The sequence below is a fragment of the Schistocerca gregaria genome, chromosome 7, assembly GCF_023897955.1.
Source record: "Schistocerca gregaria isolate iqSchGreg1 chromosome 7, iqSchGreg1.2, whole genome shotgun sequence".
Lineage (NCBI taxonomy): Eukaryota > Metazoa > Arthropoda > Insecta > Orthoptera > Acrididae > Schistocerca > Schistocerca gregaria.
Genome location: NC_064926.1, coordinates 437,309,193 through 437,330,399, shown reverse-complemented (window position 1 = coordinate 437,330,399; position 21,207 = coordinate 437,309,193). Strand labels below are relative to the sequence as shown.

The following is a 21,207-nucleotide window of genomic DNA, read 5'->3' as shown; positions in this document are numbered from 1 at the left end:
GCTTACACTACACTCGTTCGTCCTCTGTTAGAATATTGCTGCGCGGTGTGGGATCCTTACCAGGTGGGATTGACGGAGGACATCGAGAGGGTGCAAAGAAGGGCAGCTCGTTTTGTATTATCGCGTTATAGGGGAGAGAGTGTGGCAGATATGATACACGAGTTGGGATGGAAGTCATTACAGCATAGACGTTTTTCGTCGCGGCGAGACCTTTTTACGAAATTTCAGTCACCAACTTTCTCTTCCGAATGCGAAAATATTTTGTTGAGCCCAACCTACATAGGTAGGAATGATCATCAAAATAAAATAAGAGAAATCAGAGCTCGAACAGAAAGGTTTAGGTGTTCGTTTTTCCCGCTCGCTGTTCGGGAGTGGAATAGTAGAGAGATAGTATGATTGTGGTTCGATGAACCCTCTGCCAAGCATTTAAATGTGAATTGCAGAGTAGTCATGTAGATGTAGAAGCTGCATGAGCAGCTGTACCTGTACACGCCATCCAAGCTCCGTTTGACTCATGCCCAGGCGTATCAAGTCTTTTATTAAGGTCAGAGGTGGTTGTTCTGGGTACTGATTTTTCAGGATCTATGCCCCCAAATTGCGTGAAAATGTAATCACATTTCAGGTCTAGTATAATATATTTGTCCAATTAATACCCCTTTGTCATCTGCATTTCCTCTTGCTTAGCAATTTCAATGGCCAGTAGTGTAGCAACGGTCCTATCACACTTCCTTTGGGAACATCAGATGTTACCCATTGACAGCATTCTGGATATCAAGTACTAGTTGCTAGAGTGTGTGGGTCTCAGTTGTGGCTCAGATTGTCTCAGGAGAGGTTACAACGCTTTCATGACACTCTTCTCAACCGAATCGTGTGTGCATCTAGGGCAGAGGGGAAGCGAAGCCATACTGTGTGCGCAGCCTGCCAAGTTCTTTGTGAATTCGTCTCTATTTTGTAATCATCGAAATAACATCGCATAATTCGTTTGTTCCTCCCCGTCGGGCCGCTTCACTTTTTTTGTCAAACGGTTTAAAATAAATAAGAAGTGTTTATTTCAAGCCACCAAACAAAATGAAACACTAATGAGAACGAATAAATGAATTTCAGTGCTCTCAAGAATTCTGTCTGAATCAGCAAATTAACTTACTATAACACAGAAAAGCGACGCATCTCGAAGGAGTTACGCAAATTCGTAAACTTTGGAGGTCGATCGATGAATGTGTGACGCTGGAGCGTAATTTCACCGCGCAGCTGGCAAGGACAGTAAACAGGGGACATGCCGATCTTCTTTTTTTTGCGTCATCAGTCTTCAGGCTGGTTTGATGCAGGCCGCCACGAATTCCTCTCCTGCGCCAACCTCTTCATCTCAAAATAGGATCTGAAAACTAAGTCCTCAATTTATTCCAATCTCTGTTTTCCTCTCCATTTTGCCCTCTACAGTTCCCTCTAGTACCATGGAAATTATTCCGTGATCTCTTAAGAGATGTCCTATCATCCTGTACCTTCTCCTTGTCAGTATTTTCCACAAATTTCTTTCCTCTCTGATTCTGCGGAGAACCTCCTCACCCATTACCTTACAGTCCATTTAATTTTCAACATTCTTCTGTAGCGCCACATCTCAAATGCTTCGATTCTCTTCTGTTCCGATTTTCCCGCAGTCCATGTATTACTACTATACAATGCTGCGCTCTGCATGTACATTCTCAGAAACTTCTTCTGCAAATTAAGGCCTATGTTTGATACCAGCAGACTTCTCTTGGCATGGAATGTCCTTTTCGCAAGTGCTAGTCTGCTTTTTATGCACTCGCTGCTCCGTCCGTCATGAGATCTTTTGCCGCCTAGGTAGCAGAATTCCTTGACTTCATCTACTTCCTGATCACCAGTCCTGATGTTAAGTTTCTCATTTCTGCTTCTTCTCATTACTTTCGTCTTTCTTCGGTTTACTCTCAATCCATAGTCTGTACTCATTAGGATGTTCATTCCATCCAGCAGATCCTGTAATTCTTCTACACTTTCACTGAGAAGAGCGGTGTCGTTAGCAAATCTTATCATTGATATCCTTTCACCCTGAATTTTTATTCCTCTCTTGAACTTTTATTTCCGTCATTGCTTCTCCTATCTATAGTTTGAACAGTAGTGGCGAACGACTACATCCCTGTCTTACACCCTTTTTAATCCAGGCACTTTGTTCATGGTCCTCCACTCTTATTATCCTTCTTACTTCTTTTACACTTTGTGTATTACCCATCTTTCACTATAGCTTACCCTTTTTTTCTCAGAATTTCGAACATCTTGCACCATTTGACATTGTGAACGCTTTTTCCAGGTCGACAAAACCTATGAACGTTATCTTGATTTTTATTTAGTCTTGCTTCTGCTATCAACCGCAACGTCAGAACTGCCTCTCTGGTGCCTTTCCCTTTCCTGAAGCAAAACTCATCATGATGTAACACATCTACAATTTTCTTTTCATTCTTCTGTAGAATATCCTTAGAGGCAACTTGGATGCATGCGCTGTTAAGCTGATTGTGCGATAACTCTCGCACTAGTCGGCTCTTGCAATCTTCGGAATTGTGTGGCTGGCGTTTTACGCGAAAGTCGGGTGGTATATCGTTAGACTCATACATTCTAGACACCAACGCCAATAAGCGCCACCTCCCCCAATGACTTTAGAATTTCTGAGGGAATGTCATATTTCTCTGTGACCTTATTCGATCCTATGTCTAAATTCTGCTTCTAATATTGGAATCCCTATCTCTTCTATATCGACTCCAGTTTCTTCTTCTATCACGTCATGAGACAAGTCTTCGTTCTCATAGAGATATTCAGTGTACTGTTTCCATCTATCCGCTCTCTTCTCTACATTTAACAGTCGAATTCCCATTGCACTCTTAATGTTACCACCCTCGCTTTTAATTTCACCGAACGTTGTTTTGACTTTCCTACATGCTGAGTCAGTCCATTCGGCAATCATTTCTTTTTCGATCTATTCACACTTTTGATGCAACCATTTTCCATTAGCTTTCCTACATTTCCTATTCATTTCACTCCTAAGTGATTTGTATTTCTGTATTGCTTCAAATGGCTCTGAGCACTATGGGACTTAACATCTGTGGTCATCAGCCCCCTAGAACTTAACATCTGTGGTCATCAGCCCCCTAGAACTTAGAACTACTTAAACCTAACTAACCTAAGGATGTCACACACATCCATGCCCGAGGCAGGATTCGGACCTGCGATCTTAGCAGTCACGCGGTTCCAGATTGAAGTGCCTAGAACCTCTCAGCCACACCGGCCGGCCGTATTTCTGTATTCCTGAATTTCCCGGACCATTTGTGTACTTCCTTCTTTCGTCCTTCAACTGAAGTATTTCTTCTGTTAGCCATAGTTTCTTCGCAAAATGGCTCTGAGCACTATGGGACTTAACATCTGTGGTCAAGAGTCCCCTAGAACTTAGAACTACTTAAACCTAACTAACCTAAGGACATCACACACATCCATGCCCGAGGCAGGATTCGAACCTGCGACCGTAGCAGTCCCGCGGTTCCGGACTGCAGCGCTAGAACCGCACGACCACCACGGTCGGCAGGTTTCTTCGCAGTTACCTTCTTTGTACCTCTGATTTTCTTCCCAAGTTCTGTGGTTGCCTTCTTTAGAGATGTCCATTCCTCTTCAACCGAACTGGCTATAGAGCTGTTCCTTACCGCAGTATCTATAACGTCAGGGAACTTCATTCCTTAGCACATCTGTATCCCACTCGTTTTCGCATTGATTCTTCCCCACTAGTCTCTCAAACTTCAGCCTTCTCCTCAACAATACTAAATTATGTACTAAGTCTTTATCTGCTCCTGGGTACGCCTGGAAATCCACTACCTGATTTCGGAATCTCTGCCTGACCATGATATATTCCGACTGAAATCTTCCCATATCTCCTGGCCTTTTCAAAGTATATCTCCTCGTCTCGTGATTCCTGAACACAGTAATCGCTGTTACTAGCTGAAATTTATCCCAGAACTCATTTATTCATTCTCCTCTCTCATTCCTAGTACCAAGCCCATATACTCTCGTAACCCTTTCTTCTCCTTCAACTGAATTCCAGTCCCCCATGACTATTAGATTTTCATCTCCCCTTACGTATGAATTACCCGTACAGTATCCTCATATACTTTTACTATCTCTTCATCTTCGGCTTGCAGCGTCGGCCTGTATACCTTATCTAGCGTTGTCAGTGTCGGCTTGTTGTCGTTTCCCATGAGAACGACCCTATTACTGAACTGTTTGCAGTAAATCACTCTCTGCCATACCTTCCTAATCATAACGAATCCTACTTCCGTTATACATTTTCTGCTACTATTGATATTATCCTATACTTATCTGACCATAAATCCTTCTCTTCTTTCAATTTCACTTCGCTGACACCCACTGTATCTACATTGAGCCTTTGCATTTCCCTTTTAAGATTTTCTAGCAACTGTACCACGTTCAGACTTCTGACATTCCATGCCCCGACTCGTAGAACATTATTATTTCATTGGTTTTTAAATCTTTCTCTCACGGTCATCTCCTCCTTGACAGTCGCCTCCCGGAGATCCGAACGGGGGACTAGTCCGGAATCTTTTACCATTGGAGAGATCATCAAGACATTCTTTCAGTTACGGGCCACTTGTCCTGTGGTTACACATTATGTGTCTTCAGAGTAGTGGTTACCATTGTCTTCTGCGTCCTCATGACGTTGATCATTCCTGATTCTTGCGCCGTCTAGGGGCAGTTTCCCATCCTGAGGGCAAGGAAGTGCTCTGAACCTCTCTCCGCTCGTCCGACTTCTTTGTCAAGGCCATTGCAGAATGAGGGCGACTTCTTACACGAGGGCATAAAGACTTTGCGAATTTCATTCCGTGGTCTCCGGCGATTAGTAGCTATGCTCAGTGTGAACAGTAATGCAGATGTCAGCATTTGATAGAAGACATGTAGTTCGGCTCAAAGAAGCCGACTGGATAATCGGGGAATCTCTCGACATTTGAATAGGTGCGATGCCACAGTTCGACAGTGTTGGCAGGAATGTGTGAACCACAGGCGCACACAGCGTCAAGAAGGAAGCGGTCAACGTAAAGAGCACTGGATTCATCGTTAACACCGTGTAACAGCTGCTTCAGTGACCAAAAGGACCTCTAATGGGCGGCTTACAGAAAGGATGCTGAGCTGACGACCCTTTTGCCTAATACCATTGACCTCTGTACAAGAAGTCCGTCGAGCACATTCGGCCTGGAAATTCATTTACTGGAGTGGAATTGTCTTTAGTGATGAGTCCCGCTTCGAACTGAGCCCCAAAAACCAGCGAAGACGTGACTGGAGACCTCCAAGTCAGCAGGGATATACCCGCCTCACTGTCGCCTGCCATGTGGCCCGACAATCAAGAGTGGCATTTCATTTCACAGCAAGACCCTTTTGGTCGTCATCCACGACGCCGTTGCAGCACAGCTGTACATCGATGAAATTCTACGCCCCGTTTTGTTGCACTTCATGGCAAGCCATTGGCTTATATTTCAGCAATACAATTCCCTCCTACACACGGCGAGAGTTTCTTTTGCTTGTCTTAGTGCTTGTCAAACCCTACCTCGCCCAGAAAGGCAGCCGGATCTCTCTGCAATTGAGAACCTTCGGAGCATGGTGGGCCGGGTTCTCCAACCAGCTCGGGATTTTTACGATCTAACGCTCCTGTTGGATAGGATTTAGCACGATATCTCTCAAGAAGACTTCCAACAACTGAATCAATCAATGTCAAGCTGAATAACTGCTTGCTAAGATCCACAAGTTGACCAAAGCGTTATTTACTCGCTCAGTTTGTGAAACTCTTTCTCTTGAATAAATCATCCAATTTTTCTGAAATTGTAATCATTTGCTTGTCTGTACATCCACATCTACCGATTACCGCCCCATTCGTATAATTCCTTTGTGGTGCGTCGTTCTTTTTTCCTTTGTCTTAAGAGTATGTTTATGCAGTAACTACAGATACTAACAATCCGTAAACGAATAAGGACTCATTTTAGTTGCAATTCACACTTCCTTTTAAAGCCTTCTTGTAAAATCTATGGTGAAATGTTTATGGAAAGTCAATTAATCGTGTGCACCCAAGTTTTCATGAAAAATACTGCTTTGTAGGGGGTATTTTGGTTAACCCTAGCACTGTAGTGCAAATAAAGAAACATGTGCGAGCGTCTCTTCGTATGCCAGCGTGCAGCGCATTCACCCGCCAAGCTCTTTGTTCGTCACTAACCGCAGATGACGCAGCATCACCTACACTGGCATTTCCTCCAAGTGCGTCTAAGGGGCACTCTGCCAGCATTTCCCGCTCCACGCGAGGCAACACATGGTGCAAAACAGGCTATAACACTTCTACTTAATTATTATCTACTCGTCGGTAAGGTAATCCTAAAAACTTCGAAGACAGATCAACTGACTTGTCAAAAGTGCATGTCGTCTGATTTTATCTGGAATCATAAGTAGAAGGTTAAAACGAAATTTTTCTCCACATAACTGAAATATTCGTAAATTGCCTGGATCTTCATGAAGTGTGTGGTTTACAGTGAAAGTGATCGGTTCCAGTTTTTAAACATTTATTCTTCCGTTCGTAACAGCTGATCAAATCCATCATGACACATTGTAAAGAGGCCGAGTTGCACAGTATGTCTTCGTAAAACAACTGACAGGTTCATAAATCAAGAAACATAATTTTTCACAACTTTAAATCTTAGTGCCGGCCGCGGTGGTCTCGCGGTTCTAGGCGCTCAGTCCGGAACCGCGCGACTGCTACAGCCGCAGGTTCGAATCCTGCCTCGGGCAAGTATGTGTGTGATGTCCTTAGGTTAGTTAGGTTTAAGTAATTCTAAGTTCTAGGGGACTCATGACCACAGATGTTAAGTGCCATGGTGCTCAGAGCCATTTCTTGAAATCTTAGTGAAATAATATTCAAGTAACTAAGACAGGCTACACTTTGAGATATCAGCTCAAACTGCCCGTCCCAGCAGCTTAGCTGCTTCCCTGTTTATATATTCTAAATAATGGATGGTCACTTGGACCATTATTACTTAAAATTGACAACATATTTTTAATCGTATTTACAATTAAAACTTCCAAAGCTAAGATGTTCTGATTACACAAATAATACGTCTAAAATTGTTGTTGTTGTTGTTGTGGTCTTCAGTCCTGAGACTGGTTTGATGCAGCTCTCCATGCTACTCTATCCTGTGCAAGCTTCTTCATCTCCCAGTACCTACTGCAACCTACATCCTTCTGAATCTGCTTAGTGTACTCATCTCTCGGTCTCCCTCTACGATTTTTACCCTCCACACTGCCCTCCAATGCTAAATTTGTGATCCCTTGATGCCTCAAAACATGTCCTACCAACCGATCCCTTCTTCTAGTCAAGTTGTGCCACAAACTTCTCTTCTCCCCAATCCTATTCAATACCTCCTCATTAGTTACGTGATCTATCCACCTTATCTTCAGTATTCTTCTGTAGCACCACATTTCGAAAGCTTCTATTCTCTTCTTGTCCAAACTAGTTATCGTCCATGTTTCACTTCCATACATGGCTACACTCCAAACAAATATTTTCAGAAATGACTTCCTGACACTTAAATCTATATTCGATGTTAACAAATTTCTCTTCTTCAGAAACGCTTTCCTTGCCATTGCCAGTCTACATTTTATATCCTCTCTACTTCGACCATCATCAGTTATTTTACTTCCTAAATAGCAAAACTCCTTTACTACTTTAAGTGTCTCATTTCCTAATCTAATTCCCTCAGCAACACCCGATTTAATTTGACTACATTCCATTATCCTCGTTTTGCTTTTGTTGATGTTCATCTTATATCCTCCTTTCAAGACACTGTCCATTCCGTTCAACTGCTCTTCCAAGTCCTTTGCCGTCTCTGACAGAATTACAATGTCATCGGCGAACCTCAAAGTTTTTACTTCGTCTCCATGAATTTTAATACCTACTCCAAATTTTTCTTTTGTTTCCTTTACTGCTTGCTCAATATACAGATTGAATAACATCGGGGAGAGGCTACAACCCTGTCTCACTCCTTTCCCAACCACTGCTTCCCTTTCATGCCCCTCGACTCTTATGACTGCCATCTGGTTTCTGTACAAATTGTAAATAGCCTTTCGCTCCCTGTATTTTACCCCTGCCACCTTTAGAATTTGAAAAAGAGTATTCCAGTCAACATTGTCAAAAGCTTTCTCTAAGTCTACAAATGCTAGAAACGTAGGTTTGCCTTTTCTTAATCTTTCTTCTAAGATAAGTCGTAAGGTCAGTATTGCCTCACGTGTTCCAACATTTCGACGGAATCCAAACTGATCCTCCCCGAGGTCCGCATCTACCAGTTTTTCCATTCGTCTGTAAAGAATTCGCGTTAGTATTTTGCAGCTGTGACTCATTAAACTGATAGTTCGGTAATTTTCACATCTGTCAGCACCTGCTTTCTTTGGGATTGGAATTATTATATTCTTCTTGAAGTCTGAGGGTATTTGGCCTGTCTCATACGTCTTGCTCACCAGCTGGTAGAGTTTTATCATGACTGGCTCTCCCAAGGCCGTCAGTAGTCCTAATGGAATGTTGTCTACTCCGGGGGCCTTGTTCCGACTCAGGTCTTTCAGTGCTCTGTCAAACTCTTCACGCAATATCGTATCACCCATTTCGTCTTCATCAACATCCTCTTCCATTTCCATAATATTGTCCTCAAGTACATCACCCTTGTATAAACCTTCTATATACTCCTTCCACCTTTCTGCCTTCCCTTCTTTGCTTAGAACTGGGTTGCCATCTGAGCTCTTGATATTCATACACGTGGTTCTCTTCTCTCCAAAGGTCTCTTTAATTTTCCTGTAGGCAGTATCTATCTTACCCCTAGTGAGATAAGCCTCTACATCCTTACATTTATCCTCTAGCCATCCCTGTTTAGCCATTTTGCACTTCCTCTCGATCTCATTTTTGAGACGTTTGTATTCCTTTTTGCCTGCTTCATTTACTGCATTTTTATATTTTCTCCTTTCATCAATTAAATTCAATATTTCTTCTGTTACCCAAGGATTTCTAGCAGCCCTCGTCTTTTTACCTACTTTACCCTCTGCTGCTTTCACTACTTCATCCCTCAGAGCTACCCATTCTTCTTCTACTGTATTTCTTTCCCCTATTCCTGTCAATTGTTCCCTTATGCTCTCCCTGAAACTCTGTACAACCTCTGGTTCTTTCAGTTTATCCAGGTCCCATCTCCTTAATTTCCCACATTTTTGCAGTTTCTTCAGTTTTAATCTACAGGTCATAACCAATAGATTGTGGTCAGAGTCCACATCTGCCCCTGGAAATGTCTTAAAAACTTAAAACCTGGTTCCTAAATCTCTGTCTTACCATTATATAATCTATCTGATACCTTTTAGTATCTCCAGGGTTCTTCCACGTATACAACCTTCTTTCATGATTCTTAAACCAAGTGTTACCTATGACTAAGTTGTGCTCTGTACAAAATTCTACTAGGCGGCTTCCTCTTTCATTTCTTAGCCCCAATCCATATTCACCTACTATGTTTCCTTCTCTCCCTTTTCCTACACTCGAATTCCAGTCACCCATAACTATTAAATTTTCGTCTCCCTTCACTATCTGAATAATTTCTATTATTTCATCGTACATTTCTTCAATTTCTTCGTCATCTGCAGAGCTAGTTGGCATATAAACTTGTACTACTGTAGTAGGTGTGGGCTTCGTATCTATCTTGGCCACAATAATGCGTTCACTATGCTGTTTGTAGTAGCTTACCCGCATTCCTATTTTCCTATTCATTATTAAACCTACTCCTGCATTACCCCTATTTGATTTTGTGTTTATAACCCTGTAATCACCTGACCAGAAGTCTTGTTCCTCCTGCCACCGAACTTCACTAATTCCCACTATATCTAACTTTAACCTATCCATTTCCCTTTTTAAATTTTCTAACCTACCTGCCCGATTAAGGGATCTGACATTCCACGCTCCGATCCGTAGAACGCCAGTTTTCTTTCTCCTGATAACGACATCCTCCTGAGTAGTCCCCGCCCGGAGATCCGAATGGGGGACTATTTTACCTCCGGAATATTTTACCCAAGAGGATGCCATCATCATTTAATCATACAGTAAAGCTGCATGTCCTCGGGAAAAATTACGGCTGTAGTTTCCCCTTGCTTTCAGCCGTTCGCAGTACCAGCACAGCAACGCCGTTTTGGTTAATGTTGCAAGGCCAGATCAGTCAATCATCCAGACTGTTGCCCCTGCAACTACTGAAAAGGCTGCTGCCCCTCTTCAGGAACCACACGTTTGTCTGGCCTCTCAACAGATACCCCTCCGTTGTGGTTGCACCTACGGTACGGCCATCTGTATCGCTGAGGCACGCAAGCCTCCCCACCAACGGCAAGGTCCATGGTTCATGGGGGGGGACGTCTAAAATTACAGGATTGAATAATATGTGAAACTTATAATGTAAAAAATGTTTCTAAATGTGAAAATTTCGTCTAAATATGAGTACAATAATGAACTTCACAAAATTAATTAATACACACTAATTACACAACGACTCACATTCCTAACAACAATTGAAGCTAAGATCGTAAAACGAAACAGGTTTTGATTGACAGAGTTTGTAACAGATGCCTAGAATTTTGTAATTAGGCGTATATCTGGTTACAGCAATACGAGTTTAATTAATAAAGTCATTAAGACGGAATGTACTTTACAGCTTTCATCCTAAATTTACGTTTTACAATGTGTGCCTTCATTTTCAAGTGACAGAATAACTTCTTGAATCAGTAAACTACATTCGTTATAAAGTCCAAGTATTTGAATAATTACATTTGGTGATTAATACCATATATTTTATTCCTACCATTTTCACTAATTCAAGTCTTTCCCGTTACTACAACGAATGCCACAGTTTGTTAAAATACATCGTCGTTTGTTTTATTTTGTAATAGTGTCTGCTAATTAGTCTCCAATTTAGTGTTATTTTTATGAAATTCACGAATCACAACAATACCAATCTTTATAAAGTGAAGTATTTTACTACACGATGTCAGGGAATCGAAGTTTTCATTAAGTCTTTGTATATTAGGTATATTACAAGGCTACCATCAAAATCACCTATCCCCATTAACAAAAGATAATCGCGCTAAGATATCAATATCCCCTCTACTTTAAAGGAAACCATATGCGTTAGATTAGTCAATATTACTTGTTTTGGAAAAAATTCGCCAGACTGTGTTCTTATTTCGGCAGAAGAACTTCGCCAGAAGACTGAAGCACAAGACGACGAAACGGCCAGAGATCACCTCCGAAGGCACAACCGCCGCCCAAGCTCCTGTGGTACAGGACCGCGTTCCTCCAGGACACATTCTGCTCATAGAGGTACCTTCATCCTTATTATTTTCACCCATAATGGCTATGTTTGTGCACCGTGACTGTGTGGGATAATTATTTATTTCAAGTTTATGCTACCAGTCACTTTTTATTTTATGCTTAATCTGACATAATGCAACGCGTTTCGAACATGTTCTGTTCGTCATCAGGCGTTTATACATACATACATACATATAGAGAAATGTTACTTATAAGTAAACAGTCTTAAACTAGATTAATCTAGAACTTTTTGTCCATTGTTTTTTACTGTAGCTGCTGGTGTGGCATTTGGGTGGAAGGAGGAGGTCAGTGTATGGATACAAATCGAAATGAGTGATGTCTTCTGCGGGTTTTCTTCCTTGTGGTTGATTATGTGGATCACAGCCTGTATAGGATGCAGACAGATTTGCATCACGAAAATAGTGTGAAAGGCTTTTATATGACAGTTGACTGTAAGTGATCAACTGTCATATAAAAGCCTTTCACACTATTTTCGTAACACATAACTGATGCAAATCTATCTGCATCATATATAGGCTGTGATCCACATAATCAACCACAAGGAAGAAAACCAGCAGAAGACATCACTGATTTCGATTTGTATCCATACACTGACCTCCTCCTTCCACCCAAATGCCACACCAGCAGCTACAGTAAAAAACAATGGACAAAAAGTTCTATATTAATCTAGTTTAAGACTGTTTACTTATAAGTAACATTTCTCTATATGTATGTATGTATGTATAAACGCCTGACGACGAACAGAACATGTTCGAAACGCGTTGCATTATGTTAGATTAAGCATAAAATAAAAAGTGACTGGTAGGAGAAACTTGAAATAAATAACCTTCATCCTTTTTCCTACCATCTATTGCCTTCAAGTTTAATGGCCTAGCATCACATTGCGGCGTTTTTCTGTATTTATGTCGCTGAATAGTGCGTCTCCTCAGCGCCGCCGCAGTCGCACAGAGCTAAAAGATTTATAGTGAATATAGTGATAGAGGTACCCCGTTGAAATGTATTTATTACAACTCGTGACAGCCCTTCTATTGTACACCACTCTTCCGGTTTGTTTATTGCTATGGAAGCTTGTTTACATCCAAGAATGTCCCCTGCAAACCATTTTAGTGGACAAAAAACACCTTACCGGCAGCACACATAATACTAGTACAATGAAACACCGCCTCTCACCTTAATAATGCCCTCAGTTCGGCTCGGCAGAGATCCGTAAGTTTCATAGCGTACAGGGCGGTTGTTATTAAACGTTTACTACTTCAGGGCAGCCCCATACGAAACAAATGATCCTAGGACAACGAAACTTTATGAAAACGTTTGTAAAGACATACGGAAGAAAAATAACGAACGAACCATCGAAAGAAACACATTTTAATTTACACATCAGAGGATAACATTTGTTAATTGCCTACCACTTTTACGTTTCAGGTTACAAACGTTGCTCAATCTGACAACCATCTGCATGTAAAGTTTGTTTGGATACCGTTTCATTATTGTTCGTTGCACTTTTCGAACGGTGGGCCATAGAAGGTTCAGCTCTAGTGAGACAGCTCGTGCACTCTTCAAGACTCCTCGTTGCTTCCTGCATTCTCAGCCGTAGCAGCAGTAACTTCATCAACGATCTCTAGTGCAATTGGTTCTCCTCCTCTCCCAGGAGCAATTCCCAAACCTTACGAGTAAAGTCCGGCTCAACTAATCCAGACTGATGTTGACTGTCTGCAACTGTAATGCACCATGTTGCTTGTATTTCAACCCTATGTCACCGTACCAATACCGACCACTAACGGAGGTTATGGCACTAGCATTACTAACAACACAAATCCAGCAGCGCACGATCTGAACAACATTCCATGAAGTTGGGTACCCATACGGTAAATAGTTTTGTGGCTACAATGGCTCATGTAGTGAAAGCTTAATTACAACCACTCTGTATGTCACATCCAGCTGAAACTATTTATTGATGATTAGATCCCGTAGAGCTTCTACATTACGGATTTGTTGATTGCAAATTTTCACCTGCTGTTCCAAATGGACAAAGATATTTTCTATGGGGTTAACAGTTGGTGATTTATCGGACCAGTCGATATGCTATTAGGTTCCTGAATGTTCACAAACCGATAAGGTAAGCAGAAATTTGCCTGTGAACACAGCTGTTGTCATCTTGGAAGATCCTAGTATCCATAACCTTGTTGGGCCATCATTGTACTGGACACCTTGCATCATTTCAGAAGAGGTAAAATCACAACATGTCAGACAACACTAATCCTCCCAATAGGTTAATGGCTATAGTACGATTACACTTACTTGGCAGTTGGCATCTGTCACTTGCCACTGCAGTGTTGCCATATCGGCTGCCGGCTACGAGCAGTTGTAGGCGTCACACAAACACGGAGGGTCACTTCACAAATACTATTAATGTGTAACGCGGAGCGATGTTGGTAGTTGTCGCTGCGAGCTTTGACGGAAACGCTAGATGCTTTGTCAACATTTGATTTTAAGTGGCCAATGACTGAACTGCAGCAGACGACGCATTTTGTAGCCCAGAATTTAAGCTCATGTCCTAACGTAACCATAATCTCGTGATGTGCAATATATTCGTGAAAACGGCGATCAACAATCTGTAGTAGAACTAAAATCGCGGTCGATTTGTTCACCGCGATTAAAGCTAACCTGTATGAGGAAACTGAAGACAGAAAAATTTCAGTTTCAGCGCTAAAAGCAAACTGTAGTTTCTCGCTATCGTTGGTTACTAAAACCTATTCTCACACTGGCTACACGAGCTGCTGCGTTACTAACCGATGAACAGTCATGGTTGGCACGTGGTTACAGATTGTATGCGACAGAGGCAGATCCCAAACGAAAAAATAATGAGAGGAAGAACAATAAGAGCAAATAGAAAACGCAATACGATGGTGAAAATGACGCGGCAAAGTATTAGAAATAAAAAAACATTTAAGCCAGTTAATTGAATAAAAGTAATAAAGTCTTTTTATTAGATTTAGAAATAAAAACATTAGTTCTGTTTGACGATATTGGAACCTACGACTTTCTACACATGAGGTTTATTAGCTAGCCACTGCATTGCACTACTACACTGCACTACTGCCCTACGTAAAGCTGTTATATTTAGGAGTCAGATGATCCAGTCGCAAAGATGAATTGCAGCCTTCAAAACTTCAACTTCTCGCAATGTCGTACGAATATTACCTAATGTAACCCTATCTCTGTTATTATCCTATGTTAACTTTATATCTGACTCTGAATCGCGTCTTGTGCGGAAGAATCCAGTGGTGTGTGGTTAGTGTTGTGAATGAAACGTATGTGTGTGTGTGTGTGTGTTTTGGTGTCGTTATCACGTGTAATGAAGTACGAAATAATAGGGCCAGATACAGGATTTGGAATCTAAAAACATGAAGAAAGAAAACCGGATGAGGAATGGGAATTGAGCTGCCCGGTTGTTGTGGCAGTTTGCCAACGGCGAACGGTTATGGCCTGACGTTGATCGTCTGACTGGAAGAAACCAGCTCCAACGCGTGAAGTATCAACTGTCACTATAGTAACCGTATATTTGGCACAACGAAGACATGCAGCTTGCGCCGGCGTGAGCAATGGCCGGCCGTGCGGAGTGGCCACACGGTCTAGGGTGCCATGACATGGATTGTATGGTCCCTCCCGCCGGAGGTTCGAGTCCTCCCTCGGGCATGGGTGTGTGCTGTTCTTAGCATAAGATAGTTTAAGTTGCTTTAAGTAGTGTGCAAGTCCATGGACCGATGACCTCAACAGTTCGGTCCCTTAGGAATTCACACACATTTAAACAGCAATGGCCGTTTGCGAGGTACCGATTTTAAATGTTTATTGCATGTAGTAGCTGTCTTGTAATGATCCTTCGGAAACTGGTTGATACGAATCGGCATTCACTGCCAGCAGCAGTTCCTGTCTAATTTCAACCGCCTACTCCTTGACAAGGCATGACACAGTCCTTGGTCGCTGTTGGTTACAATCTTTCTGCGGTTACTGATCTCACACCACGTTATATTGTTGCGAGTGGTACACCACTCCTTGTACACTTGTTGGACAGCCTGCGCTGATCCACAACAAATCGGCTAACTTCATACTCGGAGAGCGCGGTCACGTCCAAAATCGATAACTCCTTTCTCCTATTCTGCCGCGTCCCGACCTCAGTCCATCTTATTGAGCCGATTCCAGATAACTGGCTAGCACGTAGTCTACGTACCACTTCACTACCATGACTTACGTCAGTGGTGGAGAGTGAGACGACCAGATCTAAGCTGACTACAGAGATCCAAAGCGACTAGTGTGACTTTTTTACGTGTGATTTCACGTGTGATTTTTTACGTAGTGCTATAGCGTTCGTGTGCAGAGAGGTTTTTGGCAAACCTCGTGCTTCTCAGTTTCTACCTTTGGGTAATTATAAGAATAAATTGCAGTATCTGTATTGTGAAGAAGTACTATGCAATGTTTCTTCGGACACACATGGAAGGATATCTGAGGAGACTGATCAAAGATGCAGTTGTTTCTGGCAAGATACTTATGGTGCCGAAGCAGGGCAATCGCACCAGACATACATCTAAATTGTGCAGAAGGTATGTCAGCAGAAAAGAGGAATGTGGAGAACTGAAGACTGTGATTTTGTCATGACAGTAACCTACACAAACTCTTCGTGATCGGGAGATAAGATTTTATAGTGTTTTTACAGATGTTTGCAGCCCGATACGTTTGAAAATAATCCCATATGTCTTGAAGATTATGTGACATCGCTTATCTGGTCTCCGTGTCAAGTTCAGCCCATAACACTTCAATGGGATTTATGTCAGTTGGAGAAGCCACTTTCCTCAGGCCGATGGGAACAGTATTATGCTAAGCAGGACGTTCACTGGGCTTCCCTAGGACCTGTGCTAGTAATCAAAGGCACAATGATAGCTGTAGAGTACATGACCATTATCGCGGACCACATGCTGGATGTGGGCAAAAATATGGACACAGTAAAAACACGACACATTACCGTGCCTAACAGGGCGAAAGAAAACCGTTTGCATTCAAAATAAATACACTACTGACCATTAAAATTGCTACACCAAGAGGAAATGCAGATGATAAGCGGGTATTCATTGGACAAATATATTATACTAGACCTGAAATTTTCACGCAATTTGGGTGCATAGATCCTGACAGATCAGTACCCAGAACAACCACCTCTGGCCGTAATAACGGCCTTGATACGCCTGGTCATTGACGCAAACATAGCTTGAATGGCGTGTACAAGTACAGGTGCCCATGCAGCTTCAACACGATACCACAGTTCATTAAGAGTAGTGACTGGCGTATTGTGACGAGCCAGTTGCTCGGCCACCATTGACCAGACATTTTCAATTCGTGAGAGATCTGGAGAATGTGCTGGCCAAGGCAGCAGTCGAACATTTTCTGTATCCAGAAAGGCCCGTACAGGACCTGCAACAAGCGGTCGTGCATTATCCTGCTGAAATGTAGGGTTTCGCAGGGATCGGATGAAGGGTAGATCCACGGGTCGTAACACATCTGAAATATAACGTCCACTGTTCAAAGTGCCGTCAATGCGAACAGGAGGTGACCGAGACGTGTAGCCAATGGCACCCCATACCATCACGCCGGGTGATACGCTAGTATGGCGATGGCGAATACACACCTCCAATGTGCGTTCACCTAGATGTCGCCAAACACAGATGCGACCACCATGATGCTGTAAACAGAACCCAGATTCATCCGAAAAATTACGTTTTGCTATTCGTGCACCCAGGTTCGTCGTTGAGTACACCATCGCAGGCGCTTCTGTCTGTGATGCAGCATCAAGGGAAACCGCAGCCATGGTCTCCGAGCTGACAGTCCATGCTGCTGCAAACGTCGTCGAACTGTTCGTGCAGACGGTTGTAGTATTGCAAACGTCCCCATCTGTTGACTCAGGGATCGAGACATGGCTGCACGATCCGTTACAGCCATGCAGGTAACATGCCTATCATCTCGACTGCTACTGATACGAGGCCGATGGGATCCAACACGGCTTTCCGTATTACCATCCTGAAGCCACCGATTCCACATTCTGCTAACAGTCATTGTATCTCGACCAACGCGAGCAGCAATGTTGCGATGCGATAAACCGCAATCGCGATAGGCTACAATCCGACCTTTATCAACACGATGGTACGCATTTCTATTCCTTACAAGAGGCATCATAACAACGTTTCACCAGGCAATGCCGGTTAACTGCTGTTTGTGTATGAGAAATCGCTTCGAAACTTTCCGCATGTCAGCACGTTGTAGGTGTCGCCAGCAGCGCCAACCTTGTGTGAATGGTCTGAAAAGATACTCATTTGCATGTCACAACATCTCCTCCCCATCGCTTAAATTTCATGTCTGTAGCACGTCATCTTCGTGGTGTAGTAATTTTAATGGCCAGTAGTGTAGATTCCATTCGTCTCGGAACGGAGAAATACAGGTCCTGTATAGTTTCAATTTAATGTTGTACCATTCTTTCTGCTAATAGAGGAATATTCGGCTAATGATGATCAAGGTGGATAACGACAACTCTTTCTCCTCTTGAAAGTTGACCACAGAGGCTCAATAATATTGAGATCCGGCGACTGTGGTGACCAAGGGGTATGCGACAATTCATCCTCGCGTTCACAAAACCACGCCTGGACGTTGCGAGTTGTGTAGACAGGGGCGCTGTCTTCTTGGAACACTGCAATCCCCCTTGTGGATCAAATATTGTACCAGGGGATGGACCTCACCAGCCGAAATGGTCACATAATTCTTGGCAGTAACACAAGCTTGCAGAGTTAACTATGTTGCCCATTGAACTCCACTATATGGCTGCATAAATTATCACTAATCGCGTGTCCCATATTGCACAGCAATGCTCCAGAAGAGGACGGACAAGCATAGTGTAGACAGGCTCTCTAGTAGACCTGTTGCAATTTCTAAGTGCTCTGGCAAAAAACTGCATCCTTTGGTTCGCTTTCCCTACAATATTACACTACTGTCCATTAAAATTGCAGCACCAAGAAGAAATGCAGTTGATAAACGGGTATTGATTGGACAAATATATTACAGTAGAACTGATATGTGATAACATTTTCACGCAATTTCGGTGCATAGATCCTGACAAATCAGTACCCTGAACAACCACCTCTGGCCGTAATAACGGCCTTGCTGCGCCTGAGCATTGAGTCAAACAGAGCTTGGATGGCGTGCACAGGTACAGCTGCCCATGCAGCTTGAACACGATACCACAGTTCATCAAGAGTAGCGACTGGAGTATTGTGACGAGCCAGTTGCTCGACCACCATTGACCAGACGTTTTCAATTCGTGAGTGATCTGGAGAATGTGCTGGCCACGGCAGCAATCGAATATTTTCTGTATCCAGAAAGGCCCATACAGGACCAGCAACATGTGGTCGTGCATTATCCTGCTGAAATGTAGGGTTTCGCAGGGATCGAATGAAGGGTAGAGCCACGGGTCGTAACACATCTGAAATGTAACGTCCACTGTTCAAAGTTGCGTCAATGCGAACAAGAGATGGCCGACAAGTGCAACCAATGGCACCCCATTCCATCACGCCGGGTGATACGCCAGTATGGCGATGACGAATACATGCTTCCAATGTGCGTTCACCGCGATGTCGCCAAACACGGATGCGACCATCATGATGCTGTAAACAGAACCTGGATTCATCCGAAAAAAGGACGTTTTGCCATTTGTGCACCCAGATTCGTCGTTGAGTACACCATCGGAGGCACTCCTGTCTGTGATGCAGCGTCAAGGGTGACCGCAGCCACTGTCTCCGAGCTGATAGTCCATGCTGTTGCAAACGTCGTCGAACTGTTCGTGCAGACGGTTGTAGTATTGCAAACGTTCCCATCTGTTGACTCAGGGATCGAGACATGGCTGCACGATCCGTTACAGCCATGCAGATAACATGCCTATCATCTCGACTGCTACTGATACGAGGCCGTTGGGATCCAGCGCGGCGTTCCGTATTACCCTCCTGAACCCACCGATTCCATAGTCTGCTAACGGTCATTGGATCTCGACCAATGCGAGCAGCAATGTTGCGATACGATAAACCGCCATCGCGATAGGCTACAATCCGACCTTTATCAAAGTCGGATACGTGATGGTACCCATTTCTCCTCCTTACACGAGTCATCACAACAACGTTTGACCAGGCAACGGCGGTCAATTGCTGTTGTATGACAAATAAGTTGGAAACATTCCTCATGTCAGCTGGTTGTAGGTGTCGCCACCGGCGCCAACTTTGTGTTAATGCTCTGAGAGGAATGGTTCCCAAAATTTCATTACTCTACATTAATAATTTTTTAGTGTTGTGATTTTTTATCCGTCGGTGTAGATAAGAGAAATGTACTTTCAGACTAGCGTACATATTTCGAAACAAAACGAAGCAGCGAAGTGCAATGTCCTGGGATGTACCGCAGGTGCCGATGGTGCCTGCTGGAGGCGGCGGGGGCGGCGAGCTGTCAGACGAGGCGGAGCGCGAGATGGGCGACCGCGTGGGGGCCGGCGTGCTGGACACGGCACGCGCCAGGGTGCTGACGGGGCAGGACGCCGCTCAGGAGGCGCGGCGCGTGCTGGAGGAGAACCAGAGGCTCCAGCAGCAGCCGCCGCCCCAGGAGGAGTCCGCCACCGCCGCAGCCGACTAGAGTCTGGCGCTGCACAGCGCGTACTCTCCCGTACTCACAGCGAAACCAGACTCACTTGCCGAGAGTGCATTATCGGGATACTCTGTGGAAGTTCGCAATTCACCCACCTTATGGATCCGTAGCAATCAAGTATTGGCTGCACGTCATTTGTAACACCTTTTATTTTTTTCATGCGTTTGTACTTGCCATTTCCGATTGTAGTAGTCCTTTCTGGTATTGAAAATACACACATAAGTTATGATAACCTATTTTTTTCTGTGTTTGTATTTGACATCTCTATTTGTCGCAATTAGTGACAAGTGTCTTACTCGACGTCAATTTCAACTTTATCCATCGGCAAGCAATTCCATGGCCAGCAACATTAATGTTACCACCGCCTATGTTCAACCTCAACGTGCAATAACCACTCACAGACGGCAGATTGCAGCACTACCAATGGAGGGTACGTAAAGGGTGTTCTGGATCCGTGGAAAACATTGCAGTCGTTACCATAAATTGGAAACGGAGTGATTTACCTGACGTCCAGAAGGATATGATCATTGGCTTTTGGGGTGAAGGATGGAAGTATTTCTGAAAAGGTTAACTTTGTAAACAGTTCGCGTGTCAACGTGGTTATAGTATAACATGCGTGAGAGGGAGAAGGAGAGCAGGAGATTAGTGTTTAACGTCCCGTCGACGACGAGGTCACTGGAGACGGAGAAGAAGTTCGGGTTATGGGAGGATGGGGAAGAAAGTCGGCAGTGACCTTTCAAAGGAAACATCCTGGTATTTGCCAGAAGCCATTTAGGGGAATCACAGCAAACCTACACTACTGGCCATTAAAATTGCTACACCACGAAGATGACGTGCTACAGATGCGAAATTTAACCTATAGGAAGAACATGCTGTGATATGCAAATGATTAGCTTTTCAGAGCACTCACACAAGGTTGCCGCCGGTGGTGGCACCTACAACGTGCTGACATGAGGAAAGTTTCCAACCGATTTCTCATGCACAAACAACAGTTGACCGGCGTTGCCTGATGAAGCGTTGTTGTGATGCCTCGTTTAAGG

The 21,207-nt window shown here is 43.5% G+C and overlaps 1 protein-coding gene across 1 annotated transcript in view; it reads left to right on the top strand.

The window, feature by feature from the left end:
* LOC126282418 (A disintegrin and metalloproteinase with thrombospondin motifs 7-like) overlaps positions 1 to 20,155 on the top strand; it is a 488,845-nt gene extending 468,690 nt beyond the window's left edge. The window contains exons 20-21 of the mRNA XM_049982076.1: positions 11,306 to 11,434; positions 19,931 to 20,155. Of these exons, the coding sequence (XP_049838033.1) occupies positions 11,306 to 11,434; positions 19,931 to 20,155 (354 nt within the window). The remainder of the gene's footprint in view (positions 1 to 11,305; positions 11,435 to 19,930) is intronic.
* The last annotated feature ends 1,052 nt before the right edge of the window (positions 20,156 to 21,207 follow it).